The sequence below is a fragment of the Pleurodeles waltl genome, chromosome 3_1 (assembly GCF_031143425.1).
Source record: "Pleurodeles waltl isolate 20211129_DDA chromosome 3_1, aPleWal1.hap1.20221129, whole genome shotgun sequence".
Lineage (NCBI taxonomy): Eukaryota > Metazoa > Chordata > Amphibia > Caudata > Salamandridae > Pleurodeles > Pleurodeles waltl.
The window spans coordinates 417,989,108-418,008,384 of record NC_090440.1 but is presented as its reverse complement, the minus strand read 5'-3'; the positions used below and the strand labels follow the sequence as shown (position 1 = coordinate 418,008,384).

The 19,277-nt window shown below is 41.3% G+C and overlaps 1 protein-coding gene across 2 annotated transcripts in view; it reads right to left on the bottom strand.

Moving 5' to 3' along the window:
- The window catches only part of LOC138284178 (aminopeptidase Ey-like), a 534,815-nt gene that overhangs the window by 234,519 nt on the left and 281,019 nt on the right, over positions 1 to 19,277 (bottom strand). For both annotated transcript variants that reach the window (XM_069222674.1, XM_069222675.1), the window contains exon 11: positions 8,787 to 8,962. In XM_069222674.1, the coding sequence (XP_069078775.1) occupies positions 8,787 to 8,962 (176 nt within the window). The remainder of the gene's footprint in view (positions 1 to 8,786; positions 8,963 to 19,277) is intronic.

Here is a 19,277-nt window from a genome sequence, read left to right as displayed (position 1 = left end):
TTCGTCGACCTATTCGCGTCCCCTTGTAAGTTTACTTATTAAGGTCAAATGCGCTAACACCATCAGGGTGTCACTTATTTGGAACTTGAAGCGGTCCAGCGGGATGAAGGCTAAGACTTTCGAAGGGTTTGCTCAAGTTCTACTACAGTTGGTGGAAAATCACAGCAAGCTGTTTTTGTGAGAAACAAAACACTTAGAATGGGATGAGGTGGCAAAGCTATCTGATCGGAATACATTTCTACTGTTGGGTAAATGCTACTGTTCACTGTGGACTTCTGTAACCCACAAGTATGGTGGTTTTGTACCATAAATCAAAGCATTACCTCACAAAACAAAGTTTGAAGTCAAAACATATTTGAAGTGTTTTAAAGCGATTCTTCTGGACTCGCAAATGAGGCCCCAGGCTTCTACAAATTAGTTGTAACAACCTCTCCACAGCTATCTCCCCATAACTGGTGTATTTCTGAGGGTCTCTCTGGAAGTGCACCATGTTAACTAGTGTGAAGTCTCTTTTGATTCTTCTCACGCTACCTTAGTCTTCTACATTGTTTCTATATACATTGTCTTACACAAGCTAATATGTGCCTACATTTTATGCATACATTGTTTACACTTTGTTTTATCCAAACTAATGAAGTCTAAATCTAATAGTTTATCGATGCTTACCTTAGATGCACTATGAAAATAATTCCTCCACATCTCTAACTTTAAGAATTGATAACTTGATGCAAGATTGAAATGGTGTATGAGACGTGGGTGATAGCCAAATAACTTATTAAGGTTAAATATGAGGAGGCCTATTTCAATTCCGATACGGCAAAGAATGTGCAGTTCCAAAGAGAGCACGTGTTATTTAGATGGATGCCCAGACCTAGAAATAAATTGCTGCGGTGGAAAATTGCAGTTTCCCCAGGATGGTCTTTATCACGTTTTGATTTTATGTTCCAGCATTAAAGGAAAATGTGCAGGAGTTTATCTTCTGTTGGACTATTGGTGTTTTGCTCCTTCACAATGTTTTTATTTGTGCCTAATGTAGGAGTTTGCACTCATGAAGTCCAAATCCAGATCTCAAACGTGGCCACTGCTCTGGGCACATACCTCTGCAGTATACTTTGTTTGTCTTTAATTGTGTACAGCACTCTGCTGCATTTTGGCTAGGTTCACGCTATAGACATGTTTGCAAATTGCATTACATTTTTTGTATCTTAATTGTGCATGAGTTTGGAATATTAAGGCCTGCAACAAATCATTTTAATAAACATTTGAATTGAAATTTATGTGGAAATCATCACTTGTTAAGTAGATGTGATGTTCTTTTGACTATTGTTGAGTCCATTCGGGCCGATCTGAAGAATAAGTGCTGACCTGTTAAACCTCACTGGGGTGTACTGAGTGCAAGTGTCGGACGTCTTACATTTCTTTAATCTTTCCGTTCAGATGATCATCATGATCTGATTAATGATTTTTTTTTAATTATGAAGCCATTATCTATTGTGCTCTTTCACCTTAAATTGAAAGCAGCAGTTTATATTGATATTTTGTAAAGTGAAATTTAATAACTGTGCTCTTTGTCAGTAGTACTACTCTGTATGGTAAATCTGTCGCAATGACTGTACATTTTTTTTGGTAAAGACTACATGGAAAACAAAGGTCTACCGTTGTTTATTCAGTTACCAACAGAGGGACTACATCCTTCACCGCAGTCTCGTTCTCGGATATAAATATCCATAAAATGGAGTCTATTTTTCACCTGAACACTCGGTAAACTAGGAAGGGTCAGTGTGAATGAACCAGCAGTAATTTTCGAAACTTCTGGATCTAATGGACGGAATCCCTATTCTTAACATGCGCCCTCTTCGCATCTTTTTATTTGCTGAAATCGGAACCAGGGGCTGCGAAAGCACCAGCACGTTGGAACTACTTCCTTTCAATGTCCTTGTAACCCTCCTTCTCACTTGCAATCTACGGTCATGTGTATTGGCATTCACATTTCATAGCGATTCTCTTGGGCCAAACAATGGTTCTGCCTCCACAATGGTTCAAAATGTATCTTCCCTTTTCAGAAGTATTTTATATCCACAGATTAAAAGGCTGGTCTTTATTTCCTCACTGTTTTTGCATACTGGCTTCCATTGCCACAGTTATCTTCCAGTCTTCGTAGAATCCTCTGTGCAAAGACTCTAAGATCAAAGTGTAGAGATACTAGTATCTTGACTCAAACTATGGTGGGGTGGGGGACCCACTGTTCAATTACGGGTCTCCAGCCCCAGCAAACTCGCAGATTCCCCTCATCTCTTTTAGAAGAGGTGAAACTTAAATATGTTTGACACAACTCTACTGGCTCTGCCATCTTCGGTCTTGCTTCTGATTCTGCTGTTTCAATCTTTCAACCTGCACTTTTTCCTAAACAGAACCGCCATGCATAACATGGTGAAAGTAGGCATGAAAAAACGATCAGTGGTCCTCACACACAGGAAAAAAATGTATTTTTTTGGATTCAGAAACAACCTCCTTCCTCATGTAAAAGGTTTGGTTCTGAAATACAAATATACAACTAGCTGCTGTGACATGGCAGGCGGCACAGGGCTGGGACCCCGAATTTGGGATCTGGGAGGATCATGAAGAAGCATGAGCAGACCATAAAGATGAGTCGGGTTGTCCAGAGTTTCCCAGGTTTTTGAGAGGTAGGTCTGGGCACGCTGAATGGTCTTGTATGGCTGTAAGCTGCATACAATACCTATTGCCAGGTCTGTCTACTAATTTTAATACCGTATTTCTAGAGTTTTAATCCTATGTCTTGATCTCTACTGCTCTTCTCACATCACCATATTTTCTCTCTGTCTCCCCCTCCTCTTTCCTAATTTTATTCTCCTTTTTCTCAACCTCACCCTCCTGTCTCGCTTACCTCACCCTCTACTTCTTCACACCTCACTCTTCACCTCATCCTACTCTCTCTTCACCTTATCCACTCCTTTCTATGCTGTGCACCTCTTTCTCCACGTCACCCTCATATTTCTCTCACCTTAACATCCTCCATTTCTGACTTATCCTACCTTCACTCTATGCTGACCTCGCCATTCTCTCACTGTGTCAATTTACTTTCCCTCCACTTCATCCTTATATTTCCACCTCATCCTTCTCCTTCCACTCTCTCTTTCTCGCCCCTTTCTCTTCCTCATCCTTGTCTCTGTTCCTTGTCTTCTCACTCTTGCTCACCCTCCTGTATTTCTAACCAATCCTCCTTCACTCCCCCATACATGCTACTTTTTTCTCACTTTCCTCCTCTTGCCTTAGCCTCCTCCCTGTTATGATCCATCTCTATGCTTCACCTCCTCCTCTCTTCACCTCACCCTTCTCTCTCTCCACCTCACTCTGGACCTAGGCTCTCCACCTTACCCTCTTCTGTCAATCTCACCTTCACTGCTGCTGCCTATGGGGTAAAAATGCGTTTGTGTGAGTAAAGGAATGAAGGGTGAGCATTTGCTCATGTGGTTGCATGGGTGTGAGTAATCAAGTCTAGCACATTTCTTTCTCTGTTCTTACCTGGTAGCTCTCCACATTGTAAACAGTGGCATGACTAAGGACTGGATTATATAGCATACACCAATGAGCACAGATAGGATCTATGAAGACCTAATGTTATGTGTATTTTTTCTAAATAAGTGAGGTAACAATTGGAGGAGCAATCAAAGGTGGCAACCTGAGCAACAAAACCAAATCAGACAGATGTGGGCCTGTTTCATTTTCTACCCCTATCTGCCCACTTTGCTAAAAGTACATCTTCTGAGGTTGATGACTGGACTTGTTATTTGATGCCTAGGTTCTCAACCACTATTTTTTGCTACTCTTTTGAGCAGAATGAACCTTAAAGAGAATAAAGAGGAAATGCCCAGCTCATGTGAGTGCCTCCAAAATGAACTGTTTCTCCTAAGTAATGACTAGCATGCTTCCTCTTCTTCCAAATTTCTGGTCTCACACCAGCCTCTCTCGTTTCTATCACCCCTTCTTTACCTACCACCCTCCCTGTTCATCTTTCCTCTTTCTTGTTCAACCACTATCTTCTTGTTTCTTCACTCTCCTTCTCTGGCCCCTCCCCACCACTTATCATTTGCTCATTACCCTGCTATGTGACCACCTTCCTTTCCCATCATCCTCATCCTTCATAAGCTTGATCCTCTGCCTTCACCTTTTGTATTCCTCTTCCTCTGCTCATCTCGTATTGCTCTTGACGTGGTACATGCTTAACCACTCTCCTACTAAGCCTCTGATAGCTGAAGGTGCTGAGGTGTTAGACGTGACAGCCTTAGGGTGGTCACCCCTAACTTTTTGCCTGCCTCCCTCCACTGTTGAGATACTGTTTTTCTGGTTTTTAGACTCTGCACACGTTTCCACTGCTAACCACTGCTAAAGTGCATATGCTCTCTCCCTTTGAATATGAAAACATTGGATCACACCCACTTGGGCTACTTAATTTACTTATAAGTCCCTAGTAGAGTGCACAATATATGCCCAGGGCCTGTAGATTAAAAGCTACTAGTCGGCCTGCAGCACTGATTGTGCCACCCACTTCAGTAGCCCCTTAATCTTGTCTCAGGCCTGCCAGTGCAAGGCCTGTGTTTGCAGTTTCACTGCCGATTGGACTTGGCATATAAAAATACTAGCCAAGCCTAAAACTCACCTTTTTCTACATATAAGTCACCCCTAAGGTGTGCCCTAGGTAACCCCTAGGGCAGTGTACTGTGAAGGTAAAAGACAGGACAGGTACCTGTGTAGTTTACACGTCCTGGTAGTGTAAAGCTCCTAAATTCGTTTTTACACTACTGTGAGGCCTGCTCCCTTAATAGGCTAACATTGGGGCTGTCCTCATACATTGTTTGAGTGGTAGCTGTGGTCTGAAAGGATTAGGAAGGTCATATTTAGTATGGCCAGAATGGTAATACAAAATCCTGCTGACTGGTGAAGTTGGATTTAATATTACTATTTTAGAAATGCCATTTTCAGAAAGTGAGCACTTTTCTGCACTTAAATCTTTGTGTGCCCTACAATCCTCGTCTGGCTGGGTTTAGTTGACAGCTCCTTGTGCATTCACTCAGACACACCCCAAACACAGGATACCCAGCCTCACTTGCATACATCTGCATTTTGAATGGGTCTTCCTGGGCTGGGAGGGTGGTGGGCCTGCTCTCACACAAAGGACTGCCACACCCCCTACTGGGACCCTGGCAGACAGGATTGAACTAAAAGGGGACCTGGTGCACTTCTAAGCCACTCTTTGAAGTCTCCCCCACTTCAAAGGCACATTTGGGTATAAATACAGGGCCTCTCCCCTACCACCTCAGACACTTCCTGGAGAAGAAACCTGAACAAGAACCTGCACTCTGACAAGAAGAACTGCCTGGTTGCCCAAAGGGCTCACTTGACTGCTTTCTGAAGAGGACTGCTGCCTTGCTGTGCCTTGCTGTCTTGCTGCTCTCTTGCTTTGCTGCAGAAGTGCTCTCCAAGGGCTTGGTTAGAGCTTGCTTCCAGTTCCCTGAAGTCTCAGGACCAAAAAGACTTCTCTCCTGCAGCTGTAATCCCAGTGTGGCGAAAATTCGACGCACCGCCTGCCAAGAACGATGCACAGTCTGCTTGCGGTGAAAAATTCACCGCACGCCGAGTCCGGAATGACGCAGCCCGTCTTCACGACAGAAGATCGACGCAGTGCCAGCGATGCGACTGGAACTTCGACGCACAGCCCTACTGGATTGCCGCAACCCGACTCAGAACAGCGCTGTCCGATTTCCTGAGAGGAATCGATGCAGCGCCTGCCATGCGGAAGAAAATTCCACGCATCGCCTACTGCAATCAATGCAGCCCCTGGTACTTCGCTCCACAAGCCCAGGATTCCATGCATCATCCCCAGGGCGTCTGAAAACCCTGCAACCCAAAGAGGATCCAAGTCCGCGCACCGGAAATCGATGCAACGTCTTCCCCGCGTGGAAAATAATGACACAAGTCTGTGTGCGAAGGGGAAAACATGATGCACACTCACTGTTTTCCATGCATCTCCTCCTCTGCGATCCTTTGCAAGGATTTTTCAACGCAAGCCAGATACTTTGCCCTGCAAGAGACACTTGTTTCTAGGAGAACTTAAGACACTTTTTTATTGCTTTTACAGTAAGATTTTAACTCTAAAGACACTTGATATCACTTTCAGTGATATCCCTACATTTGCTTATTTAATCTTTAATCGTTTTTGTCCTGCATTTATCCAGATAAATATTATATATTTTTCTAAACACTGTGTGGTGTATTTTTGTGGTGTTATATTGTGGTATTGTATGATTTATTGCACAAATACTTTACACATTGCCTTCTAAGTTAAGCTTGACTGCTCAGTGCCAAGCTACCAGAGGGTGGGCACAGGATAATTTGGATTGTGTGCGACTTACCCTTACTAGAGTTAGGGTCCTTGTTTGGACAGGGGGCAACCTGACTGCCAGCCAAATACCCCATTTCTAACAATATGGGAGTGTGTTATGGAAATGACTAGTATCCTCCCATATCTAGCAATAAAAGCCAGTCTGAAGCAGGTCCTAGACCCACACCAAATGAGACAGAATTCTGGTAGGACAAATCAAGGTCTTTCAGCAGCTAGTGACTTTGTGATCTGACCCTGTTTGATCCATTTCAAGGGTGCAATATATTTACATGTGCCTCAGACAGGTCTTTCAGGTAGGTTATGACAACAGAAGTTGCAGCTGCCCTCACCCTGGATGTCCAGCTGAGCTCAAAGGAGTCATAACTGCCCATTCAGATCGCTCTATCTACCAAAGTGGTCTAATGTGTGACTCCTCTGAGTTATTTCACACATCAATAATAAAAGCTAAGTATGGACTGGGCAGCTGTTTGAGAACTAATGCAAATTAGTCAACAGGAGTTTTAGGCAGGCTAACTTTCTGAAAGGTACCTTTCATTTTTACCTAATAAAAATCCAACTTCATAATTCAATTGAATTTTTGTTTTTTAAACAAACTATTAAATATAGTGGTTTAATTATTTTCCTTGTTGGTCCCAAACCCAAGACAGCAGTGTTAATTATTTTCCTTGTTGGTCCCAAGCCCAAGATAGTGTTAATGTTCTAGTCTGTCCTCTGGTTTTCTGTATAGGACAGCCAGGTGAGCCTCAGTAAAAATAGCTTTTGAGGCCTTTTTATTGTAGGGACATTGTGACATTAAGTTTCTTTATGTCCCCACTTTCAAAATACAAAGCAACCTACTTTGTATGCTACAAGGCTTACATATGAGTGACTTTTTCATATTTAAAAGGGAGATCTTTGTCTATGGATATTTTTTTTTATCAGGTTCCACTTTAGGCTTTATATTGCAGCAGTGGGGTTACAATGGCATGTCACAAAGGTAGATGTTTTGCAGGTCCAGATTGTAGATCACACAATAGGTGCTACTGTCCACAAGTGACATTTATCTTCCATGCCCTGGGTGCATTTTCTTGGCCATAGGGTAAAGACTTATAGGCAAGGTAAATGTGTCACTTAGTATTAAGTCAAATTAACCATGTTTAAAAGTGGAGTCCAGCCACTTTGTTCTTGCTTAGTAGGGCTAAGGTGTACAGAGTACATAAGCCAGCAAATTCGTTTCCATAAAAATGCAACAAAATCTGGGGTGGCCATGCAGAAAAGGCAGATTTGGAAGACTGAGTAGCAAGATTTGAACTTGTGAAGTCACATATTGCAGGGACATCTCTGCAGCAGGTGAATTAGCCTAGTATATTATCTTGGCAGTGTAAAACCCTAGAAGCAGGTTAACCTTTTCCAGGTCAGTGTTAATGTGTAAAAATAACGACGCAATACTAACTCAAAATGTGCCACATTCCACTGAGTAATTTTTTTGCCACACAATTTAGTTCAGTGGCCTTGGACATAAGTTAGGAATAGCATTAGAGCCAAAAGAAAATATTACAAACTGAACTAAGACATATATCCTGATTGTATGCCCATTTCACTTAACTTTCTTGCAATGGCAAAAATCCTTCACACTATTTCTGCCATAAACTGTTTTCATTTCTTAATTACTGTTGTAAAGTGCTTTTTTTGGATGGTCACTCCCCCCCCCCTTTTGCTCCTTGATGCTGTTGCTTTTGACATGTAAGTGTGCTGAGGCCTGCTAACCGCACCTCAGCTCCAATGCTCTTTCCCTAAACTATACCTTAAAATTGCACAGGCCAATTGGCAAGGACTTTACCACTCTTGTAAGTCCCTAGTAATTGGTACCAGTGGCATCCAGGGCAAGGGTGGTAAAAGGGTTACCAGGGCTGTAGAACTGATTGTTACATTTTAGTAGTTTTTATTAACAGCAACTAGGTGCATCACAAGTCTACTCCAATAAGGAAGAAAGTTAAAGACAGATTTTTAAACATTTGCAGGATCCCATGTAGAATAACATGATAAAGATTCTCTCTTTTCTCATGCATATACACGGAACTCAGAAAATAATGACAGTCGAGCAAGTTAGGATATGTTTGTAGCATACTGAATTAACTCAACTGATTTATACCTTATTCACCAGGTTTTGCATTTAATTAAGTTAGGAGATTCCCAAGTGAAACACACAAAGATTTCCACATGTGCAACTATAGATGTTCTATGCATTTTCAGGTTAGCTTCAATACTGATATTTTGAAAACAGAATATGGCAAACCTTGTACATTTAAAAAATCTCTTATCTGCTCTAGACTATGTCCTTGCGACTCAATCTCTTAATATTCTTGCAGTTGCTGGGTATACATACTTAAATGTTGAGGGGCGGCTGACTTTTGAATCAGAATCCAGTAGAAAGTGTTTCTGGGTGATCAGGCCACTGCTGGTGTTTACTGTTACAACTGGGAAGCCCATCTGGAGAGTCCAAGTGTCCATGATGCTTTTGACACTCTTGGGTAGTTTCACAGCTGTCTGGTTAGCTACAGCCTGCACATAAAAAGTGGACAGAAATACAAGTACCCAATATTTGAGTTTTTATTTTGGAAAATGTAGCAGTGGCAGTAAAAACAAAATGATCAAAGACAGCGATAAGCGCAAAAGCTAGTAAATTATATGTACATGTTGAGAAATGCTCTGGGTGAGTGCCAGGTTAACTAATATGGAAAATAAGATAAAATTATAGATGTTAAATCAAAAGGCACCAAAAGATTAAAACATCTGAAAGCAGTAAGCTGCAGAGGGAACAAAAGCCACGCACATGGGGTATTTATTTAATTATTTATTTATATTTGTGATTTTATATACCACTGACTTGACCCAATGGCATCAAATTAGTTTACAGAAGAACCAATACCAAACAATCACATCAAGAAGGGATCGTAGATGCAGTCTTTTGGAATGAAAAACTGGAAATTAGAAGAAAGTGAGAGATAAGTGTACAGTTGGTGCATGGGTAATTTTTAAATGCAAGAACATTCAAATTAAAGTACAAATTTGAGAGCAAGTGTAGGCAGGAGAAACTTAAACCAAGTGTGTTTCAAAGAGAACAGCTTAAAGATCTTTTTTCAAGATAGCATGGCATGTCGTCATGTGGAATGTTGGAGGTAGTTCTAAATTCATGTGCCAGTATCGGAGAATGATTGATTCATGAATGATGATTTGAAGGTGGGAGGCTCAAGGAGGAGAGATGGAGCATTTCTTAACTCCCTTTTAGGAACCAAGTTGACGTTTATCAGTTAGGTGCCTGGGCAAGGTTGAGTGCAATGCTTTGTAAGTGGTGCAGGTGGTTTTAAATTGGATTCTCGCCTCAAATGGGAGCTACTGGAAGGCTAACAGCATAGGAGTGATGTGATCAAGTTTCATTTAATTGATCACAAAGTGTGCTGCAGAATGTAGAACTGCTTTGAGTGGACCAAGGTGAACTCTGGGGATCCCTGAGAGGAGTACCCAAGTCTGGAATGAACTATAACCTTCACAACTTATTTTAGGTATTATTCTGGGCTGAGTTGCCTGATGTCCCATAATAGCCTTAGCTGGAAGTGAGCGCTCTTGTCATGGTGGCAATATGACTCGGGGGTTGAGGGAGAATCATAGTAATGTTGCATGCTAAAAAAGCGGGGGGTGGTCCCCCAATGTGGGGAGGAGATCCATCCAATCTTGGACTAAAGGACTGGCTTTATCCAGAGACATAAGAAGGAATTCTGTTTTCACAGGGTCTAGTTTGAGGTGGTGATTTGACATCCATGATTGAATTCTGGTCAAGGTATTGGATAGGATGTTTATGTCATCTAGGAATAGAAACGTCAGGTATATTTAGGTATGATCAGAGTACATGTGGAATGGGCTCTTGGAGTTCCTAAGGATCGCTATAAAGGGTTAGAGATTAAAAATGGTTGGAGACTCTCTGAACCTGTGGCAGAAGAAAAGGACCATACCTGTGCCCACTTGTACCCATGGCAAAAAAGTGGACTCCAAGGTTCAGTTGACTGTCTTACTGGTAGGCTGCAGGGCCACACGCTTCAAGTAGCCTTTTCCTGAAGAGCCCAGCTGCCCAGTTCCAACTGGACTTTCTCCAGACCCTGCTGGTGGTTTCTGATGCAGTGAGTCTTGATCTATAAGTTCAGTCCCTGAGGTCCTGGGACTCTTGTCTGTGTTAATGTGTACTCCTCCTAAAATTCTTAACCATCTGGTCTCAGACATTTTCTAGCTCCACTGCGCTGAAGATTCAGGTTTTACATGTTATGAGCTTTTCTAAAATGGCAAATCTGTTTCAGTGGGACCTCGAGGAGAGGGTATCCAATCTTGCAGATTCCACTTTGGCTACAGCCTGCAACCTTGTCCCAGTGGAGGAATTCAAGCCCAAAAAAAGTGACTAAGTCTAAACGTAGAGAACTGGACTGGGCAAAGATGACAAAAGTGAACCTGAATGTTTAAATGCTGGCTCCTGCACACTGAGAGCTGGACGATCATTCTCAACTGAAAGCTGGAACACTGTCTGGCAGCCATCTGCCTTGAAAGGCCTAGGACTGTAAACTGGCTCACAAGGAGTGGTGGTAATAAAGATAGGCACATCAACCAGACTAAAATGGGTCCTTTGCAAAAACTTCAAATGCAATATGGTCCTGTTTAAAGACATTATTGATCTAATAGATGATTAATATGTGCAAATATTGTTATGCAATGACTAACATTTGATGGCTATCCAATATAGCTGCGACATTTGCTATGTAAACACTCTTCAATTTAGGCCACAAGATAATTATTATAACCATGGGGTACCACCGGAGCATCACATTTTGTGGCGCTCTGGTGGTGCTGTGCCTTTTGCCATATTTACAAGGCATTCCTAAGCCACATTTAGCCTGTGTTGAAGGGATTGATTGTTTATGTGCAGAAAGGATTTGTTACGTCTATGTGTGCTGCATTCTGCAGCACACATAAAAATAGCAAAATGCCATGAATGATTGTTCATGTGCAGGAAGGTTTTCCTTTCTGCACATGAACAATCATTCATTAATGATGATTTGCTACTTCTATGTGTGCTACGTTCTGCAGCATACATAGAAGTAACAAATTACCATTGTAGATTGCTTATATGTAAGAAAGGATAACTTCCTGCACATAAACAATCATTCCCTTCAATGCAGACACCACGCACTATGGTGCAAGGATGCCTGTGTTGGTGCGCCAGCTCTAGGGGAAACACAGAGGTATGCCATATTTGTGTAAATGCGGTGCATCCCTGCGTTTCAGAAGTCACCCATTGTGGCACTGCCAATTTTGGCGCAGCGCTGCACCACTTCTGTGTAAATATGTCCCTATATGTTTCTTATCATGGGACTTCAGATAGGTATAAGTTGGCCCAAAGGTAAAATGTGGTTAACTCACGCTCTTTCTAGCATTGTTAAACTAGTGATCATGAGCTGTTCTGTTGGGCTGAAACTTGCCTGAAGGCAGAAGCATGCTGGGTTTCTTAAATATTTCTCGGTTCAGAAGTTTAACACCCTCCAGCAGGATGGACTTTGGTTCTGCTACCCAGCTACCTAATTCAATTCCACAATCAGGCCAGGAACTAAGCTAAATAGTTAGGGTTTTACACTGAGTAACAGGAACTCAGACTTGTAGCCAAATGCAAGGAATATTTGAAAGTCGAAATACTAAGCCTATTTGTACCTTCTCAAACAAAAGGTCGAGGCAGGTTATGACCTGCCCATCTGGTCCGTAACACACCTGAAGATGCTATTGAGTCCAAGAGGTGCTTTACCGGGGCTATCATTAAGGCAATGCACTTTACAAGAGATGCATGAAGTGCCACATTAATAGTAATTTTAGTACCAAGTTTAACTTAATGAAAGCAAACTTATCTATGCAAGGTGGTTTGGTTGCAGGCTCACAGAGGTAGTGTAGTGATTCTAGAAAGAGAAGCCACAGACCTCAACAATTAAGTATCATCCTAGTTGCAACCACTGGGAATTTGAAATAGCAGTGTGGAGCTATGTCTGGAGAAATGGAGTAAGAAAACATTGTATCTTGGGGGGACATTTAAAGAAACTTTGCAATTCGCCCAGGCTCCTCTCTTCTAAGCTGTCACCTGATGACCCACACAGGTCAGTAATCATAAAACCTAAATTCAAAGATGACGTTCTACAGACTGCCACAAGGCTTAGTCCAAGAGTCCTATTTTGTCTTGATTACACACACGCATAGTACAAAGATTGCAAAAAGCTCTCTGAAGTTGGGGAAGAAGGGCCTGTGTTCAATGTACATTGTTAAATACTATGGGGCACTGTTTGTGATGCTCTGGTTGCGCTAACTACTGCTCCATATTTACAAGGAGGTGTAACGCCACTTTTTGTGCAATTGTGCCCCTCTGACACAGTTTTCTGCGTCAGAGGGGCATGCAATTGGTGTTGAAATGGGGTTCCACTGCAACACCCACTGTTTTTGATGCTGCCACAGATTTGCTTACGAGAAATCATAAATCTGTGGCAGTGCCAAAAACTAACGCCACCCCAGGGGTGGCATTAGCATGGCAAAACGAGGAGGAATGCTTTTATTATATTTTGCAGCACAGATAGAAGCAGCATGCCATGGATGATTGTTTATGTGCAGGGAGGTGTCCCTTCATGCACATAAACAATCATTCCAAAATTGACGCTTTGGCATTTTGCAGCACACATAGAAGTGCCAAGTCTCCATTATAGATTGTTTATGTACAGGAAGGGACATCTTCCTGCAGATAAACAATCTATCCCCTCAACGCAGACACCTTTGCAGTGTGGTGCAAGGATGCCTGAGGTGGCACAAGCAGCTTAATTCAGCGCCGGCACAGCAGGGGTGCGTAACGCATAAATGATTTTTCCATACATGCAGTGTGACAGGATTATACACGAAGCGGGGCAGGAGGGGCCCTTGAGGAGCAGTAGGAAGCGAGAGGAATGTGGATTGTGAGGGGTAAGTGTAACTCAAAAAAAATTTAAATAGTAATTTTTAAGGCTTTTAAAACAGAGACGAGAGTGGGTATGTTTTTGTTCTTTTTGTCTGCATGTGTATGTAAAAATCCCAAGTGAAATCCGACAAACACCTGACTGTACCCGAATTAAAGAACCTTTACCCAAATATTTACTACAGAAAACATTTATTAGGTGGGTGTTACACCCGCCCTAAAGCTAAGCCCCTGTGTGACCATATCCTTCATTGGTGTTCTAGCTACTATCCTAGATATTTCATTTTTTTCCATTATACTTTTTCTTTGTTCATTGCCAATGTGTTTTTTCTTTTTTCCCCATCGTTTTCCAGTTGAACTACGCTTTTAAAATATTTATCCAGGCTTTGTAAAACAAAATTAATTCTTTAACTATTTGGTAGATATTTAAACACAACAAATTATAATATTTATACAGTTCCAAAATTGTTTAATTGGTTCAATGCCTGTTTACCTGCGCTTAATAATGCTTTGCCGATGGTAACGGCATTAGCTGTGTTAGAATTACAGAATAATCATTCTTCTCTAGAGAAACAAGTGTTTTTGTCCTTTGTGAGTAATGTTCCCAGATAGTAATATCATTAAATAATTCAATTATAATTAATTGTAACAAAACAATATAGTTAGCCGGATAGGTCATTATCTTTATTTGATAAGGACACTAAATTATTTTGGAAGGTATTGATGGGCAGTGGAAGAGGTACGGCATAACCGTCTGAGCAGCCCACTGTGTATCTGGGAAACCAGGTTGGATTCCCGACGATACCTCAACATCCTTTGATTCCAGCCACATCCCTTTAAAAGTCGGATGCCTATAAAGCAAAATAAAAGTTTAATGCAATCTGGTGCTTATGTAAAGTGCCCCGATGCCCTAGAACCAAGTTCTTGCTACATAATACTAGAAATATAATTAAAATAAATAGGCTGAGGGATGTCACCCTGAGCATCAGGCTGGGTTGACCCTCATAGCATTTCTATGTGTAATCAGAATAGGCTTTTCTTTTTGAATGACAGATCGAAGAAAAGTGGGGAAGACCCGACTACTATAGGGCTCAAGCTTGGTTTAGGTAGTTGCTTGTTTACATAGAAGGCAACACAACTAATCATCATGATTTATCATTCTTAAACTGATACTTCTGATTAATACTTCCCACTTCATGCCTATCATTCAGAATTATAAAAAAAAATTAAGAACATTGTTATGTTTTATAGCTAGGTATTTCCAATTAGATCACTTTATATTTGGGAAAAGGTATGCTTTCGCCAAGTAACTGCAGAATATTTGAAAGATTATTTAAGCACAGCGAGGGTGATATTAATGATGGCATTGCATTAGCATGGGAGTTTGTTTCCATTTTACAAGAGACATAATTATTCAAAACGCTCACATGCAAAGCGCAATGCTGTCTCAATGTTGAACAATATAAAAGTTTCCTTCAGGTACTGATGTACAATTAAAATGTTTTAACTTCCTTGTCCACTGCAACCTATCAGCGGCAGTGCATAGGATGCCATTTAAGGATTTAATTAAGACATTACACTTGATCTAGATGATTTATGCTTTTTAAGTATCTGTCAAGCAAAAAACACCATAAGCTCCTGAAATGTAGTGTTCACCACGGATCCATATTGCTTTCAGTGTTGTTCAATGTATCCATGAACTGTCTCATCTTGCACAATCCTCAAGGAGAGGAGTCCTTGATTATGCAGATGTCATGCATTGATACCCAAAGCAATCCATGGATCTGGATCAGAATATTTCTTTGTTGTTACGTTATCTGCCCATATAGAAACACGCATCATAATGAATTCAGCAATTTAATTAACATGGGCACCCTGATGAACAAGAGGAAAGTAACAGGTATGAGATAAAGATCCAGTTTAAATTGGTAACCATGTCTCCCTTGATGAAGGGCCTGAAAGGCCCAAAAGACTAATTTTGCATCAAACATTGGGCCCACCTTTGTGGGGCCATTTATGGTCCACCGAATGACAGAGCACCTGCACAGACACTGAGCGTAGAACTTGTTCCATTGTCAGCCTTTCTACTGCGGCCGCCTCAGCCTGATGTCGAAAGAAGTAACGTCCCTGAGGCCTTTTCTGCCCCCTCATTAAGTACACCAGAGTGGGTACACTATCTATTCCCTAACTCTGGTATGGTGTACAGTTTGCATGTCACTCCAGGATATTTCGCCTGCATACGTGTATCTGCAACATGGTACAAGAGTATGAGAAAAGCCATTCTCTTTCTTGCATGAGTCCTGTGCAATGAGAATAACAGATGAAGAATCCGTCTGCAGAAAGAACATGTTCCTAGGCCTGCCTTGAAAGAACAGGTGTCCCAGAGGCCCTTGTGCCCCTCACAAGCAACACTGAAGGGGCACTCTATCTGTGCTCTGCTTCCATTGTGGCACACAGTCTGCATGTCCCTCCAGAGTCATTTTGCTTGTCTGCCTGCATCTGTAGAGTGGTGCATGCGAGCAAGTGCATTCCCATACTTACTGACCACTGCATTGAATATTACATATGGAGGACCCCTTGCAAAAAAATCACCTAGCCTGCCTTTAAAGGTTAAAAGAAAGTAGACCCGAGGCCTTTGTGTCTCCCTATCAGCAAACCTGAGGGAGCGCACTATCTATGTGTTGCCTCCTGCGTTGGGCACAGCTTGTGCATTCCTCCATGTTTTTTGACCTGCATGCCTGTATCTGTAATATCATACAAACATATGTGCAAAGGTATTCCTTTGCTTGCACGGTCCCTTTGTAATGAATATTACAAGATGGACAGTGAAGAGTCCTCTGAAATACCAAATAACTCTTTAAGTGGAAAATAAACTCAAAAGCGCGCTGCAGTCATAGGGCAATTTGAGTAATCCAGCCCCCTATGGGTTCTTCCATGTGCCAATGCAGCCATCTACAATATTAATTACATTAAGACTTTTTGTACCACTACACATATTGGAGTTTCACAAAAGGTTTCTCGTGTAAGGTGTGAGTACCTATTTCTGATTATTTTCTTCAACATGGGGGTGGTTATCTTTCATTTATATTGTGAACTACAAATGCCCAACTATTGTACTACAAAGACAAACAGTATGATAGGGTAAACTACTCATACCTGATATGGGGCAAATTCAGACCTTTGTTGTCATTGGTTCTCACCCTACCAGCATATCAATGAACATCCAAATAGTCAAGGTAGTCTTACAATGATGTTTGATTTACACTTCCTTAAAAAGAAAATGTTCGATTTCCTCTAATCAGGTCTGTAATCAGTAGTCCTAAAAATACTCTCAACTCAGATTGAGCACTATAAATTTAAACGATTCAGTGCAGAAGTAGTATTGCTCTGGAATCCGACATTTTGAGTACATAATTTGCAAATAGCTTTCTGGCCAGGTGTTTCAAGTCCAAATATTTGTAAGGGCCACACTATTCCATCACCCACAAAATAACCTATTAAAATGTCTCTAGTGTCATTCAGTGATGCTATTTAGTGATCTTAGATGCAGATTAGCAGAGGGGAAATGGTGCTTGGCAAAGAAACAGGTGCACAAATTGTAGAAAAACAAAGGTTACCCTAGAACATTTGATGACATTCAGCTAAGGCATGAAATTACTGCTATTCTATGGCTATGTATACAGCTCCAAAATTACCCTGTTATTGAGGATAGTACTCTAAATGTATATGCAATCCAATGGTCTCGAAAGCCAATGAACAATGAATTACATTGATGAATGGTGATTTGGCATATTTGCAAATTAATTGTCAGCAACAATATTTTTGATTCATATAAAATTTCCTTCAACACTAAAGGTTAATAAGATTGATCCATTGATCACGATAGGAATTTAGTTTGTGCTTAGGCAGTGTACCTGGTAGCAGAACCAGAACACGTTTTAAAAGCACTGCATCACACCCCTGCTGAACCGTCCTATACCACAATGAATAGGCAGTCCAATGCCATTTATAGCTTCTTCAACAAAAAATACAGAAAACATAATAAAGCCAACTCTAAACCTGTTTCTCCTCTGATGCCCATGCCTCCCACTATATTCCACAAAGGTCATCCCTCACACCCAGATCTTTCAAAGACTTTGCTGCCACCTTCAATTCCCTTAAAGTCACTACCAAGAAGATGATGTGTTACTCTCATCCCACTTTTTTAAGAAGCTCTCTCACCACTACTCACCATCCTTAATGCCTTCCTCTCTCCAGGGATTCTCCCATTAGCTCTCAAAACAGGCCCAAGCCCCAGGCCAATCCACACTATATTAAAAGATTATCTGTCTCATATACAAAGCCATCATAACCCACATCCTTGAGTCCCTGGCTTACCAGTTTACCATTTCCAGGTGCTCCTGGGACATCATCAGACTGGAGACACAGCAATGCAAAAAAAGGCAAAATACGTACTCCACCTAGGTAACTAGAATCTAGAATCACATCTCTGTATCCATCAGAACTGTCCCAAATCAGCTCTTACTTAGGAACAAGCTGAAGACTTATCTTGTTTAACTCTACTGAATCATGATGTAGGAATAGTCCACTTTTACTGTTAGATACCAGCTACATCATCACAGGTTCACTATGTCTTTGCCTTTGGCCCTGTGTGGTACTCTTCTGCCTTTCAATTAAATTAATGCTATATAATTACCATATACAGAGATAAGAGGCCAAATTAATGGTTATCAGAGCACCTTACACTCCTCCCTGAAGCAAGTTGTGATTGTTTTAATAACTGGCAATCCAAAAGTCTTCATTGATTTAAATCCTGAAACAGGTACTTAAAATCATGCAGTACATACATATGTAAAGGAAATGTGCTCCACTGGTGGTATGATATATGCAGAAAAAAGGGTGGGGAGTCCGCATAACCCTACGTGAACCTGAGCATCTCTCTCATATTGTCAACAGGGGTTCTCCATAGGGATTGATCTGCACTAATTATTAACTCAATAATAGAGATTATTCACTATTGAAGAACCCAAATGATATACTAACTCTTATATATTTCATTTGCTTTTGTTCAGAATAGGATTGTCACATCATAGTGTGTATATATATATATATATATATATATATATATATATATATGTATATATATATGTATATGTATATATATAGCTAGATAAATGTATATATATATATATATATATATATATATATATATATATTATTTTTATTTATTTTTTATTTTTTTAAACATGTTTTTATTGATTTTTCAAGACGAGAGCCATACATTTTCTGGCACACATAGTCATTGATAACAAATTATCATTGGTTACAGTCTATCGTCTGGCTCTCCCATATTAATGGTAAATGTATATATCAAACAGCTAAGAACTTGTGTGCACTTCCCGGTCCGCTGATTCTGCCCATCACTACCGAGGTCGCCGCCACGTAGGGCAAAGCTTTCAGTTGCAATATGATTCTATTACCACTAGCGACAGGGGCCCACGTGACCACACGGGCTAGGTCGGGGAGCAGAGGAGACAGGGGGGGGGGGTCAAGGCGGAGGGTTATGGCACTGTAGGTTTTAGCGCAGGTGTCTATTAATTGATTATGCAGGCCTTTTGATGCTGTGGCGTGCTTGCATGGGGGGATGGGCTACTAAGCTGTCAGTGTTGGCGAGGCATTGATGATGGGTGTGTGTGCGTCCCCAAGTGTAGTATTGCCTTTCTGCCGGGGGCAGGGCCCGCGGCCTTCCAGGTGGATGCAGCTATCTGTAATTCAGGGGGGTCTTTCATCGTTTTTGGCTTCTAGCCTAGACACTAAGACGCCCCAGGTCTCGCAGCCCGCCTGCCGCAGTCCCCT